Below are 15946 nucleotides of genomic sequence, written 5' to 3'. Positions count from 1 at the left end.
CACAATGAGATCCATGGTGTCTTTAATGTAAGTATCCGTGTGGGGTACGAATTCTTTGATAATTGCGTCAATATACTTTCCCAAAGGTTCCAAGATGGATCCGCACCCGGACACGATGGGACGGCCCGGGGGGTTTGTAGGGTTCTTATGAATTTTGGGAAGTATATACAGTACTGGTGTCCGAGGGAACTGGTTATTTAGAAAATTAAACTCCTTTGCAGATATAATATTGAGGGTTTTTGCTTTTGCAGTCAATGCCAATATTTTATCCCTAAGAGCAGGTAAGGGGTCTTTGGTCAATTGTAAATAGTGTTTTTTATTCGAAAGTTGTCTTCTTATTTCCAAATCATATTTGTGATTGTCCATGAGTACTATACCGCCGCCCTTATCTGCTGGTTTGATGGTCAGTTGTGGATTATTTGCAAGATTTTTAAGAGCCAGTTTTTCAGATAGCGGTATGTTATAAGGAACATATTCAAAACGTGTTCCTAAGTCAGCTACTTCTTGTAGGACTAGACGTTCAAATGTTAGAATCTCAGTGGGCATGGCAATGGAAGGGGGGTTGAATCTCGAGGGGGGATGAAAACGGGGAGTCAAAACGTTAAGATCGCGAGGTTTGTCAGAGAAAAATTGTTTCAATCTTATGCAGCGAAAAAATGTCAAAAGGTTAGTTTGTAGGTCAAGGAAATTGGTACGTTCCGTAGGTACAAAACTTAGTCCTTTACTGAGTATCTGAGTCTCATGTTCAGAGAGAATGTGATCAGATAAATTGAAAATAGGTATAGTCGATGAATCGTTAGCAGGGGCAATTGAGCTCATTGGGGAGGTCCCCATTGGTAATACCTGTTGCGAGTTTGTCTCTCCCCTGGGTATTGGTGTTGGTACTGGCGATTGTTGCGTGGTCTGGATTGTGATCGGCCGCGTCCGCGGCTGGGCCCTAAAAAACCAGGTGGTAAGAGAGGTTGAGGTCTTTGAGCCAATCCACTCGTGCTAGACGTACTGGCTCCGTCTGAGTCTTCCAAGGAGGTGTTGGAGGAATCTGAGAAAGTAACACGCTGGTTGTTACGTGATCTACCCCAAGTGTGTGTCCTAAGGGGGGTAAATGGAGTGTTGTAAAACTCTTCTCTAAGATAAGGATAAGTATTATCAACACTATAAAATTTGATATCCTTCTGTATTTTAGTGACTTTTTTATTTTGTTCGAAGGTATTAAAAGTCAGGATAGTTGCACTAATTTTATCAAGAAGGTTTTTGGCCTCTGTACAACTAGTGTCTGCTAGAATCAATTTCTCCAATTCAGCAATTTCCTCTAGTTCAAGTCGACTATGTTCTATTGCGGTATCGATCCCCAACACCATCCAGTGGCGAGAGCAAGTGGTGGCCAGGTGGCTGAAATTTAACCGGAATTTAGGATCTTGGGTAAAGATAGCCGGTATATTTCTAATTTGTAGGCCTAGTGGTATTACTCCTGATTTTAGGTATTCCGTAAGCATACGGGCATGTAAATCAGTCCTGATTTGCTTCTTTTTCAATTTTTCAAGTTTGTCCAACAGTAGACGAGAGGAATTAGGGGTGGAGACAGGGGTGGTGGAGGACGAGGGTCCTGAAAGAAGAGAAGGGCCACCAATAAGTCGTTGGATATAATCCTCAGAATAAGAAAGAGTCTCCCTAGACATTCTAATAGACAAATAAATCCCTAAAAGAGAGACCTAATGAATAGGCTGAACTAGTGGATCACAAGGTGATCTACTCTCGCAGCTAAAGAGCTGCTCACAATCTTAAAAAGAACAACAGGAGCATAACCCGTAAACCTCGTTGAGATAGGGTAATAATGTAACCTATCTCGCAACAGGTATTACCAATGGGGACCTCCCCAATGAGCTCAATTGCCCCTGCTAACGATTCATTGACTATACCTATTTTCAATTTATCTGATCACATTCTCTCTGAACATGAGACTCAGATACTCAGTAAAGGACTAAGTTTTGTACCTACGGAACGTACCAATTTCCTTGACCTACAAACTAACCTTTTGACATTTTTTCGCCGCATAAGATTGAAACAATTTTTCTCTGACAAACCTCGTGATCTTAACGTTTTGACTCCCCGTTTTCATCCCCCCTCGAGATTCAACCCCCCTTCCATTGCCATGCCCACTGAGATTCTAACATTTGAACGTCTAGTCCTACAAGAAGTAGCTGACTTAGGAACACGTTTTGAATATGTTCCTTATAACATACCGCTATCTGAAAAACTGGCTCTTAAAAATCTTGCAAATAATCCACAACTGACCATCAAACCAGCAGATAAGGGCGGCGGTATAGTACTCATGGACAATCACAAATATGATTTGGAAATAAGAAGACAACTTTCGAATAAAAAACACTATTTACAATTGACCAAAGACCCCTTACCTGCTCTTAGGGATAAAATATTGGCATTGACTGCAAAAGCAAAAACCCTCAATATTATATCTGCAAAGGAGTTTAATTTTCTAAATAACCAGTTCCCTCGGACACCAGTACTGTATATACTTCCCAAAATTCATAAGAACCCTACAAACCCCCCGGGCCGTCCCATCGTGTCCGGGTGCGGATCCATCTTGGAACCTTTGGGAAAGTATATTGACGCAATTATCAAAGAATTCGTACCCCACACGGATACTTACATTAAAGACACCATGGATCTCATTGTGACAATTGAGAACAGACCATTCGATAACAACTCTGAAATCATGGCAGGCTTAGATATCGAATCTCTTTACACTAACATTCCCCACTCGGATGGACTTCGAGTTATAAGAGATCTCCTAGATTCTAGACCACGCCCCTGTTTGATCCCTACAGAATTTGTAATGGATTTACTCCAAGTTGCGTTAGAGAACAATTACTTTCTATACCGTGAATCCTTTTACCTACAAGTTAAAGGAGTATCCATGGGTGCATGTTTTGCCCCAAATTTTGCCATTCTGTATGTACACAACTTGGAGAAAACCCATATCCTCACGGGCATCAATCCCTTCCTTGAGTGTATCTCCCTCTGGCGTCGCTATATTGACGACATCTTGGTCTTTTGGAAAGGCACTTCAGAGACACTTGATTTGTTCATGGTTTGGCTCAACCAGTCACAGCAACATCTAAATTTCACATGTGAAGCTAAATCCAATGATTTACCCTTCCTTGATGTCACTATACACGCCGAGGAAGGTGTTATTGGTACTCGCCTCTTTCGAAAACCCACGGAGAGAAACACCCTTCTCCATTACTCCAGTTATCACCCCAGAGCTTTGCGCGATGGTCTCCCCTATGGCCAATTCCTACGTATCCGTAGGAATTGTAAGTGGCGAAAAGATTATTTCTCTGAATCAGATGTCCTAATGCAAAAATTATCAGACAGAGGTTATCCTAAACGCCTTCTGTCCAGAGCACGGAAGAGAGCTTGGTACTGTCCACGGGAAGTACTTCTGACACCACAACCTAAACAAAACATGTCACGAATTCCCTTTGTTTCGCAATTTAGCCCTTGTAGTAATTTGGTCTCTAAAATCATCAAACGTAACTGGTCTGTACTCAGACAGCTTGACTCCTTCAAGGAACCTCCCCTGTTTTCATATCAACGGGGTAAAAATCTTGCGACACACTTGGTCCATGCTATAACCTGGCCTTCCAACACACCTGAAACCAATTCCATTACTGCAGCGTAGGGCCTTCCCCCTATCAATGGCCATTACAAATGTCAGAACTGTTCAGTGTGTGATCTAACGCGAAATACCAAGGAGTTCAAAACAGGCGCCAGAAGCTACATACTTAAAACCATGACTAACTGCAGGTCCCATAACGTAGTGTATGCAATCAGATGCCCCTGTGACCTTACGTATATTGGACAAACAACCCAAATGATTAAACAGCGTATCATACAACACAAAAGCCGAATACACTGTAAGACATTGACTGCTCCATTGGTGAACCATTTCCTGGAAAAGGGTCACAACTCCACAGATTTTGTTTGGCAAGTAATTGAACAACCCACATTACCACTTAGAGGGGGTAATATTAAACTATTGTTGAACAAAAGTGAGTCCAAATGGATGACCATTTGTGACTCCGTAAACGCTGGCTTAAACACCATTGATGAATGGAACAGTACGATATTGCTCTGAAGTCTCTGTCTATACATATGTTCCCTTGGAATTTATTCTCTTTCCGCTCAAGATTCTGAAAGTATTGACTCCTTGATGTTTGCCTTCCTGCTCTTTTCCTCCCCCCTAACCACCTCCCCTCTCCCCCCCTTTTCCCCCCCCCCCCCATATACTTGTATCCTTATTGAATTTATTTTCAACATACCCTTGATTCTTAAATTGCAATTTTTCCTCCTTTGTCTTTTTCGCCCTTTCCTTCCCTTCTCTTTCTCCCCTTTACCCTGCCCGTCACTCACCCCCCTCCCTTCTTCTTCACTGACTGGCCCCTTGTCATATTCATGACCCTCCTTGACCCCTTTACACTTTATTCTTTAGGTGATTACCGAGGACATTCAACACATGCCCTTTAGTATGTTTATTGTTACGTACAGCCCGATTTACAGCCGTTTTTATTACACCCCCCCCTTCACTACCTTAACACCTACCTTGCCTTTTCCCCGTCACTTCTGCACGTCTTGATTACTTGACAAGACTAGCTCTCTGAATACTTGGACCTTAGCTTGTCCCCTTTACAATTTATACTTCTTTGTCTTACATTCAAACTGTTTTCCTTTCTTGTATAGCACTGTGATGAATAATTCAACCCTGTCCTGACGATGATCCCAATTTAATCAGGATCGAAACGCCGTCGACCTTTTCAGCTTAACTGATGGCTTTATGGTTCCTCAAATTGATGTAAAAATAATTCTCTAATGTCGAAAATTGAATTCAGAACCTTGTAATTATCATTCCACTATTCACTTTCACTTCACGTTGCGCCGTCCCTTGTTGATCTCACCTTGTCACTTGCGTCGCCGTCTTCGTGTCACATACACTTTAAGCACCAAGTACAAGTCCGGGTTGTCTTTATGATATATTAACTGTATGTACAGTGCTGCTATTACTGCTTCATTTTTTGGACCTTTCAAATTTATACATGTTTTTATGTAAGCAATTTGTTCCTAATCAAATACAGTATTTTTCTTAAATCATTCTCTTCTTGAGTCTTCCTTATCTCCTTTGTAATGTTTTTTACATGCAAATCATTTGTCTTGGTCGTATGATACCAGTTGAGAGTTGTTGTTTTTTCTTACAATTCACAAAGTGACACATCTAGGGAGATGCGTCACTATGTTAGGTATAATGTATGCGAGGGTGGGCGTTTCCACGCAGGAAAGCCTCGTAAAGGCGACGCAGTGAAATCTACAAGATTTCACTGTGTCACTTCTACGACGCCAATGCATCAAAACCTTACGCCTGCTTGAAGCAGGCGTAAGGAGTCACGCAGTGTAGTGGGAATAGGCGTCAAATGCATTGCTGGAGTTGTGTCGTGCTTGCGACACGACTCCAGCAATGCAAGACTTTTGCCCCAACAGATGCGTCAGAATTTGACGCATCTGTCAGTCCTTGCGCCATGGTGCGCCGTAAATAAGGCGCATCCATGGAGACGCAAGGAGGCATATATACAAGCCCCTTGCACAACTTTTGCGTCATTTTCCCGGTTAAAAATTATGCAAAAGTGGCGCAAGTGGCTTGTAAATACGCCCCAATGTTTCTCAGGGTGGCGCAGGAAAAGTGACGCATCTGCACAGATGCGTCACTTTCTTGTAAATCTGCCCCTTTGTGCTTTAAAAATATGGATGTGTCCTTGTGTAACGTAACTTGTAGTAGTCGTGTAAAGCGTTCCGAACCCCCTCGGGTCAAGTTCACAATATATAAAACTGAAAAAAATTAAGTTGGCACTCATTAGAAGCCAGACACTAAATCTACGTACGATTGTTTGAAAGGCAGAAGTGAACAGAGGCTTTTTCAATTCACTACGCTAAGTAGCACGGGAGAACCTTCCCGAACAACAAAAAAACGCATGCTACAATCTTTCACTAAGCTTCCCTCTCCTTTCCCCGCCCCTTCCGCTCTCGGTATTTGAGAGGGCTTGGCCGCTCGGTGTGCTCAGTGCACCCCGGACGCGGGCAGCGCTAGCAGGGGTGTGTGTACAACACTTACGTATCCAAGTTCCGCCAGGGGAGCTTTCCGAGCAGCAGGCTCTTCTCCTCCAGCCCGTGTCTCCTCCATTCCTTCTGCCCTGAGGTCGAGGAAGTGACCGGGGCAACGGTAACTCTTGACGTGACGATGTGAGCGGGACACAAGAAAGCCCCAAGGAGGAGGAGGGCGTCACAGCGGGGAGAAGCGCAGAAGGAGGAAGTGCCGGGACGAAAATGCAAAAGAATACAGAACTGCAGCTGGGCGGCTGTGGGTGGCGACTGGTTGACTGACGTGCGGGTATGCGAGTCTTGTGGGTGCACGTGAGGCCTTTGGGATAATATGTCTGTGTTTCCTTGCTCCTTCCGTATCTTTCACACAGGGCTACACTGTGCAAAGACCTTTCGGATTCTTGCCATGCCTGAAACCGGGACTTCAGACTGTCCGGTCCCAGATTTCTGTAGATCATCCCGTTATCTTGTTGGGTTGGTGTCGTAAAAATGCAGAATCACAAGTAGTTGCAAATAACTTGTGATTTATATAGCTCATGCTACTAGTTTCTATCTTTTCGACACCCCCCTCTCCCAGTGTTTACCTTTCAGTCACCCTACCAACATGTTGAACTTCACGCCTAAAGTGCCAGCTAAGTGCATAGGCCAAGATACTACATATTTGATTGATTAAAACCACTTATGTAGTTAGTAGGTGCCCTAGAAGACCCATAGGAGTCAGTTTTAGACAGCTGGGGTGCAATATTTTATTGTGAAAAGAAGCAAGGATTGCTCTGAGAAAACTGTAATACATGTTCGATGAACCTGCTGCACCTGACACGAGAATGCTCCTACTTAAAAAGTGCCATAAGTTGCAACAGGGGCGCAACACCCATTGGACTCAAAGGGCTTCAGCCCCCCCCCCCCTCGTGTGTGGCAACCCGGGATGAGACTCCTTCCCGGGCGCACACTCAGCCGCACCCGAGCACTTCACAGGTCTTTAAAAGACCATTTGCATGTTAATGAGGCCTTTCTGTTGTTTCACCCCCTCTAAGAGCCCCTGCAGCTCCACTCTGCCTATTGCTTAAAAATTCAGCCCCCCCCCCCAAAATCAGCTCCACTCTGCCTATTGCTTAAAGATTCAGCCCCCCCAAATCAGCTCCACTCTGCCTATTGCTTAAAGATTCAGCCCCCCCCCCAAATCAGCTCCACTCTGCCTATTGCTTAAAGATTCAGCCCCCCCCCCGAAATCAGCTCCACTCTGCCTATTGCTTAAAGATTCAGCCCCCCCCCCGAAATCAGCTCCACTCTGCCTATTGCTTAAAGATTCAGCCCCCCCCCCCCCCCCCCCGACATTTTTTCTTAGCGCCCCCCCCCCTCCGAAATTTGGCTTTAGTTGCGCCTCTGAGTAGCAAGTTTAAAAGCTTCCGAAGTCTCTAGACTGACTTTCCAAACTGGTACCGCCTAGCTAGACTGGGCAAGTTAAACCACGGGCTTGAGACTGAAGTAAGCGAGCGAGTAGCCGGAGGAGTGAAGTAAAGGTGCTGTACAAATTCGTCTCATGCAGACGCTCTAATGACGGGCCCAGATTGCCCCACCCCTACAGAAGGTAAACATTACAGAAGGTCCCAGAGGGAGGATATGGTGCCACGACGTATAATTTCAAACACACCATTGTCCCTACCTGGTCTGGTTCCCCATTCTCGGAGGCCTTCGGGCGCTCCCTGGGTTCTTCCGCCTCGGGGTTACCTGTTGCCATGGGAGCCTGCTGAGGCAAAAGATAGATCAAGTTTACACTTCCTCGTCAAAGAGCAAACAGATTATCTTTGTCAGACAGGACATTGTCGACTGAACGAAGCGGATTAACAGTTCTGTACCGGTAAAGCTTGCCAGGCATTGTAATCACCACAAATACGTACTTTCTTTCCGACCACATTGCCTTTGGCTCGCAGGGGCGTAACTGGACCCACACTTAGGGAGTGGGCTAACACTTAAAAAAGTAGGGGTGGTGCCATTTTCAGAGCTGAATCAAAACTATTTGAGGGGATCTCTTCACTTTTCTGGTACAACACTATAATATGGGGTGTCACTGCTCTCAAAGAAATTCAGCCAATAATGCCTTTTTAAGTGCACTGGTCTCAACATAAGAAGAGTTAACAATGTTCAGGGTTCTTCCTCAAAGAATCTTAGCAGCATTCATATTGTTGTGAGACACATTAAGCCAATAGAACTGGTAAGGTGTGGAACTTCGGGTTTTACTCTGTTGAACCGACGGAGGAAGTATTCCATTGATGGAGCCAACAGGAGGCCAGTCGACAGAATACTTAAGGTACGCCTGTCTCTAAACAAGGCAGGCAGACCAAGGGTTTAGTGGGAGGGTACTCTGTCACATTTGCAGCAGATTACCCTAACCACCAAACTCTAAATCAGGCCCTTGGTACACAAATCAACTTTCTTACAGTCAAGGGGAAGAATGCCTTGTGTCCAAGGTTTGCAACACACAGCATGTTGAACCGGTATTTGCTTCATTCTAAATAGTACCCTTTGAGTTTTAGCTGCCATCAACTGTTTATTTTCTGTGATGTGATTAGGCAATCCAAGGCCTGAAATGAAGCCCACATTTGGAAAGATGGTGACTGCACAGACATTCAGGAAACACAGAGCCTGAGCATGAAGTGTGATTTCTCAAAGGTGCCACAATAACACAGAATCAATGACCTGCATCACCCCCCATAACGTTGATATTTGTAGAATATTAAATAGTAATGCACTTTATACAAACTAGTTGACAACAAAGCTTGTACTAAGCTTCAATTTATATCAGTGGGAGTTTTGCAGATGGCATACTAAGTATACTTCAATTGAATTCGTGTGTGAGGTTGGGTTGACTAATGCGAAACCAACAGGGATCCATGTTTGTTCCTATGGTAAAATATTTAAATTCCAGCAGGCCTGGCCAGCCCTCTATTCCTCTGAGGTCGAAAAAATGAATACCATTGTAGTGGCTAACAACACATTTCTGTTATTCACATTTTATTTTATGACATATAGAAGTCATGGAATACGACTTACAAAATGTTAATTGCTAGCCTAACAGAAGAAAGATAAATGCATGACACTGGTAAATAGCAAGAGTAATGGGGTGAAATCAGAAGTAGAACTGAAAAAAGGGTATCGGCAACCATGAGTCTTTACAGTATAAGGAAAAGAGTGAGTTGCAGGCCTACACGTTTCTGTTGTCTTGAAGCAAGCTGGAAAGCGAGAGGGAAACATAAACACAGCAACCCTAATCCCAAACTCATTTGTATTTCAGAGGCAGAGTACTGGTTCTTCTGGGCAGAAACCAAGTACTGCAAGATAATAAATACCTGCTCCTGGCATTTTCAATTTCAAGCAGTGCCATACCTGTTGGCTGAACTCTTGGTCATCTTTTTAATTATCATCCTTTCCTGTAACTTGTTATCTGCTACTTCTCTATTCTCACCTCCTTTTTGCTCAATCCCCCCCGCTTATTCTCTCTCCTTTTCCATTTCTTATGCCTTTCTCCGTGTACATTCTCTTTCCATATGTCTCGCACTCACTCTCTGTAGCGCTATACTCTTTATGTTCTTCTCTTTTTTCTCTTTCGCCTCCTTATCTGGGTATGTTCCTATCTCTTTTCCCATTCTCCTCCTCCTTACCTTGTCTAAATCTTCTCTGTAAATTTCTACTATTTGTTTGACTATTCAGAGGCTTTGAGGTGCTCTCAAAATCTGTATGACCTCTGCGACATACAACATGCCTTCAACAGGTACAGTGCATTTAGAAGGTGGCATAGAGTGAACTTTGCCAAATGTTATAAAGTACAGAAAGCCGCAAATCTAGGACATCTGGTCTTGCAAATTATGGTTACTGCACAAGCCTGGATTGTCGAATCCAGCAAAGCCATGCCCAGTAATTACCACAGGCATAGCTATTAGCTACAGATCATACGTTAAGAACATGGATTGTGAGTTTGAGAGAGGTTTGGTATTATAGATAACCATAACTGACAAAAATCAATGTCAAGGTTGTTGATCATACTGCTCACATTTAAACCCTTAGCGCACTGTAATGATGTTATAAAATGAACATCTTCATTCTTCATACCTCTTGTATATGGAATTTAACCAGTTGGAAGCCTAGAGACTAGTATGGTAGGCTGCAATATACAACAATATTCAGGATTTCTGAAAAAGATGAGATGGGCTGTGGGAGGTGGTGATATTCACAGTGTTTGAAGGCTCAAGTTGGTAGTCCCTCAGTTATGTAGAGGTTCATGTAGAAGACACCCTTATGCTTTTGCTGTAAACATCACTGTAGGAAAGTGCCCCTTTTTGACATGGTCACCCCCACTTATAACCTGGTATCTGATGCAAGTTTGACTAAACAGGTCCCTGGTGCCATTGCTCTTTACCTAAAGCAAAGTAACTGTGCACTTGTTCCCCAATTGGCAAAACCTTCAGCACCACTGTAAGTCCCTAATGGTACCCCTGGTACATAGGGCATGGGAACTAAAGAGGGTCCCTAATGGCTGCAGTATGTATTGTGCCACGCCAGGGGACCCAACACAAAACTCATGCAGACTGCCATTGCAGGCTACGTGAAATGGCACAGACAAAAGTGAAAACACGACATGGCACACACCCTGTGTGCCATGCCCACAGACACTGCATGCAATATATGTAAGTCACTCGAACAGCCAGCCTTATAGCCCTAGTGCTGGGTGCATTATATTACATTACCGGACCCCTTGTAGCAACTAAAGCTTGAGTCAAATCAAATCAAGTTACTTTATTCGGTATCTGTTAAAGATGACCATAAAAGTTCATATACATGAATCGAAACAAATTTAAAATTCCAATTCCTTATATCATTAAAGTATTATAAATAAAAAAAATCATCAGAAGATAGATTTACGATATTTAAAAACATGTTTTAAAAATACAATTACAGAAGCAATGATAAATTCATTATCTAGTTATTGCGGAAAACGAAATGCTAAGTGGCACTGTCTCAAACCCGATCTTTTTAAAACTGGAATAATCCACGTTCTTCTTGGGTTTGAATAAAATTTGCAGAAGAACATTATATGTATTGTTGATTGGGTCAAGACGTCATCGCATGGACATTTGCTTAAGGCTCTTGACCAATCATTTGGTGCAGGAAAACTTAAAGTTCTGTATAAAATGTTCAATCTAAACCGGGTTAACAGAAACCTGTCATAATCGTTAGTTGTCAATACAATATACGGTTGTATGGCAGTAGTTGTTTGGGTCATATGATAGTGTTTGAGGATCTTTGGAATATTCAGGACGGCCTAATTTAATCAGGAATGTTCTTACATATTCTAGCCATCTTATCCCACTTGCTCCATCCAACACCAAGGCATCTATTAGTATGTGACAATTAAAAGCCGCCTCCTCTGAGGTCCAGACTTTGTGCCACAGGAGGATTGGTTGGATCTTAATTAAGTCCTCCAGGCAGGGCATGCCCAGTTCTTGGTGGCATACATAGTTTGATGTACTGTCTGGGACAGCTAGGAGCGACCTGAGAAACTTGTTTTCAGCAGTTTGCAGTATGTTTACCCCTGCATAACCCCATATTCCTGCTCCATAAGTTGCGACAGCCACGCTTTTTGCTGTGTAAATCTGTAGCATTTCAGAAGGGGAGCGTCTACCTAATTTTCTGCTGGAATTTAGCAGAGTCATCAGTGATTTAATAAATAAAAGTCTTCTGGCCTTAATTGCCTGGGACCAGGAACCTGAATGGTCAAATACAATTCCTAAAGCTTGAGTCCAATCTAGACCCCAACGCCGCAGAGACCAAGCAGCCAAAGAGGGACCTCAGCATCACAGAGGCCAGCACAGAGAATGACCCAGCTGTCCTGATTTGTCCCCCTTTGCATAACTTACTGAGAACCATGGGTGCCTTTGACGCACTGGCACCAGCCGACTAAAACCCTCTGCTCACGAGTTCACCGGCTCAGGTCCACAACAACCGATGGTGCTTTCCTGCTCCCAGGACCCCCACAAACTGAGCGCTTGGACTTGTCCCCAAGTCCCCCTCTATAGCCTATTTCTAGGTGGTACCCCTCTTTGCCTACGGTGCAGCGCGCAAGGCTACCAACTCATCCAGCACCTCTGCACCCATACGCTTCAGGGCAGGTAAACTTGAATTGCTGGTGGTACTGTGGACCATGGGCCCCTAGCCCCTTAAGTCCTAAAGGGGACCCCTGAGAATCGTTTGCAAATACCCGTATGCAGTACATGCCTTTTTCTCCACAGGAAAGCATTCCTGTGTAAAAACGCACTTGAGTGAATATTTTACTTACCTGTAAAAAATTGCTATTACGAAAAGTACTTGCCCAATTACGAAGTTCTTTGTGTTTTAAAATAAATATAAAAATGCTTATTTCTCTAAATTGGTGTTAAGTCTCTTCTTGAGTGTGTGTCTCATTTATTGACTTTGTGTGTGTCTAACAAATGCATTAACACTACCCTCTGATAAGCTTCACCTGCTTGCCCTCACTACCACAAAAGAGAACATTTGGTATTATTAATTTTAGCTATGTAAACCAATAAGTGTGTCTGCACTATCTACATAGTATACCTCGTTTTGGTATACTACATAAAAAGCCAGCTTCCTACGATCACTCATTTGGGTCTCTGTAAACAATCCAGTATTGATCCGGCACAGTTGACTTTCAGTTACAGATTGGCTTGGTTTAGTACGGGAAGGTATTCAAGATTTTCTGTATAATTCAGTTTGACATGATACTACTTTGCATTTTAGGAACCGATCAGCAATATTGCAGCTACACTGTTCCCATCTCAGATATGTAAATGTAGTGTAGTTGCACTCTCATGATTTTGCAGGAATGCAGTTGAAGCTGCATCTTAATCACCTCACATGTTCAAGAAGCACACCTGCACCCTGCTCACTACGTGTATGAACGTGCCACAGCATTAACATTTGTTTCTCCAGCATGATTGCAATTGCTTTATATCCACGCATGATTTTTGGTTAACTGAAATCCGTCATGTTTAGAGTGCATTTTGAACAAAAACACTTAAAAACTGTTCTAAAACTCTTACCATGACACACTTTTACAATGACATTCTGGACAAAAGATCATTCTCGGCAGTTTTTACTTTGCTGGTTGTTTTGCCCATGGACGGAGACAAGTTGCCAAGGCCTATCCACATAACATGCTCAAGTATGTCTTCACTCAGGGTAATCATTGGGCTCCTTTGCACCCACCTTCAGCAACAATATATGAGTGCACTAGTGTGCCACATTTGCAGCTCTGTGTCTTCGAAGCCACGAGTCACAGTACGATTTTCTCAATGGTGGAGGATGCCCTCAGTACTGTGGTCATGGACTCCAGTGTGCGCAGTCCTCAGTGAAAGCCGAGCTGAAGACAGGGACTTGAAGTTAAAATCATTATTATCTATGCAACCATGCAACTGATTTAGATTCTGTATGCAGTTATGGACTCAGCATGACCTCACTTAACTAGCCCTCAGATTTTTCCAGGTCAGCAGATGGAACAAATAAGGACATACTCTGGTTTCCCTGCAGTGCTCGTAAGGTCAGGGATGAAAGGATATTATCAAACAGGGATACTGGTGATAATGCGTTTCTGGGCCCTGAGTGATGCAGACAGATGTAGGTGTTTTCTCTGTACAGACCCTTGGCAACATTGTGTCTTGCAGTTGCACAGCCTTCACAACTACATCTTCCACTGGTCCTAATGTGGCTAGGGCACCGGGGCAGCTCGACTGACCCAGAACAAGGAGCAATAAAGTTTGTGTGAACATCAACGGTTCCAGGAAAATAATAACTGTTTCACAATTAATACAAAAAAATCAATGCAAAAAAGTAAATACAGAAAAATCAAATACAAAGAATGTGAAGTGCCCACACAGTGCTTCAAAGTTATAAAGAATTATCGTAAATATGTTTTATATACAACAAAAACACAAAATAGACATTACAGTACATACATTCTTGCTGCTCATCATATTACACAAACAAATACTTTAGACAGTATATAGTATATTGCAAATGAACAGAAAATAACAAAGGGTCCCCAACTTTGTACAAAAGTCTATAGATGAAAGTTGTGGGTTTTAATCCCTTCCCAAATGCCAAAAAGTGTTGCCGGCGTTTTGATACCTAAAAGTCAAAGGGTCATCATCAGGACAGAGAACAATTTTATGAGCAAAGCCAGAGAATCCGAAAAAGATGTACAGAGGGCACCTTTAGTGAAAGATAATGAAACAAACCCAAAATCTGTAATAATGATCATGTTACCTACGTCAAGACCATCCATAGATTTTAGGGATTAAAACATTAAGTCCAAAACCAATCCTTCCAGAAATAAACCAAAACTAAGTCACCTATAAGGGACAAATAATGGCAGCTGTTATGAAACCCAATACTAGGATGAATACCTGTGCACCAGGTGAGCCAAACTCAGCTAAATTAAATGGTGGGCGACCAGGTAGATAACACCTGTGTTAAAAGAAAGGTGTATATATGAACACATGCGCCCCATGCATAAACCAAACTGGAAAAAAATAATATCACAAAGTCAAATTATTGAACAAACGTGTCAAGCAATATATTAACCACTGTTGTTTCAAGCGTGATTAACTTAAGAAGTCATCACTTCCAATAGCCCTGTGAACACATTAAGACACCACTCGCGTGGCTTCACGTGGTAGCCGCAATAGAATTCATGTTAAATTGCCCTATCTCCTACAAGAAAGGAAACATGTTGGCACTGTAAACAATCTATACATCGTTCCAAAAGAGCAAATAACCGGCACGGGGTTCTAGCGCTTACCTGCCAGCAACAATATGCTATCCAGTATACTCCTCCAATCTGTATCCCGGTATGAAATCCAACAGCGCACATGCCGAGCAACCCGATGAGTGGCATATTAAACAGCGCTTATCACTCTAGACATAAATAAGTAACCCCTATGGAGTAGCATAACATGGGCGCCAAGCGTCCCAAATAGAGTGCATGCGAAATGGTGCTAATCACCAGAAACATAGACAACGTATACCCCATGCAAATCATGGAGACTGTTGTACGTAAACACATCCTAATAAAATGGTACTAATTCACAAATTGCTTAAAATAGATTAAAAACTAGTGACCAAACAAAAATAATCATCCAAAACATTGTTACAAGCATCTATTTTGGCAATATTGACAAAGCAACAACAAATTCTGGCCGCTTATAGGAAAGGGGGAGACTATTTAACACAACCAATAGCCCACAGCAAGATTTGGGAAAATTATTTCTATCCAATTAGACACTCTATCACGGCAGCAAATTAGTTTGTGCATACACCTTAATGATAGAAAAAGAAGAATAAAGATAGAAACAAAAGAAGGCAACTCGAGTTCCCAATAGTTCAAAATGCAGATATCATTGCAATTCATACTTCATTGATGAGACTAATATTCTAAACAAATTAGCTGTATCAGTATTGTAAAATATGACTGTAGATTGAAATTACAATAAGGCTTGCAAAATGGAAAGCTAGAAGGACTTTACTTATGCAAAGCTGGAAAGACCATTGAAAGAATCATTATAGAATAGGAGTAGTACCCTTTACAGATGTAAAGGTTTAAGAATGCCAGAAATGACAAATACCAAATATTACAAATGCAAAACGTTACAGATGTAAGAAATGTAAAAAATTATTACAGATATGAAAATGTTGCTTATTACAGATGTAACAAGCATTGGCATTGCCA

At 42.5% G+C, this 15946-nt stretch overlaps 1 protein-coding gene across 11 annotated transcripts in view; it reads right to left on the bottom strand.

The window, feature by feature from the left end:
• The window catches only part of ARHGAP9 (Rho GTPase activating protein 9), a 921400-nt gene that overhangs the window by 730422 nt on the left and 175032 nt on the right, over positions 1-15946 (bottom strand). For 6 of the 11 annotated variants that reach the window (XM_085654612.1, XM_085654615.1, XM_085654617.1 and 3 more), the window contains one exon: positions 7832-7915. The exons of 1 other annotated variant lie outside the window; for it this stretch is intronic. In XM_085654612.1, the coding sequence (XP_085510738.1) occupies positions 7832-7915 (84 nt within the window). The remainder of the gene's footprint in view (positions 1-7831; positions 7916-15946) is intronic. 4 more of the 11 variants (XM_085654614.1, XM_085654611.1, XM_085654610.1 and 1 more) reach the window with 1 other exon arrangement.

Source organism: Triturus cristatus, chromosome 4_1 (genome assembly GCF_964204655.1).
Source record: "Triturus cristatus chromosome 4_1, aTriCri1.1, whole genome shotgun sequence".
Taxonomy (NCBI): Eukaryota; Metazoa; Chordata; class Amphibia; order Caudata; family Salamandridae; genus Triturus; species Triturus cristatus.
This window is presented reverse-complemented; position numbering and strand designations above follow the sequence as displayed.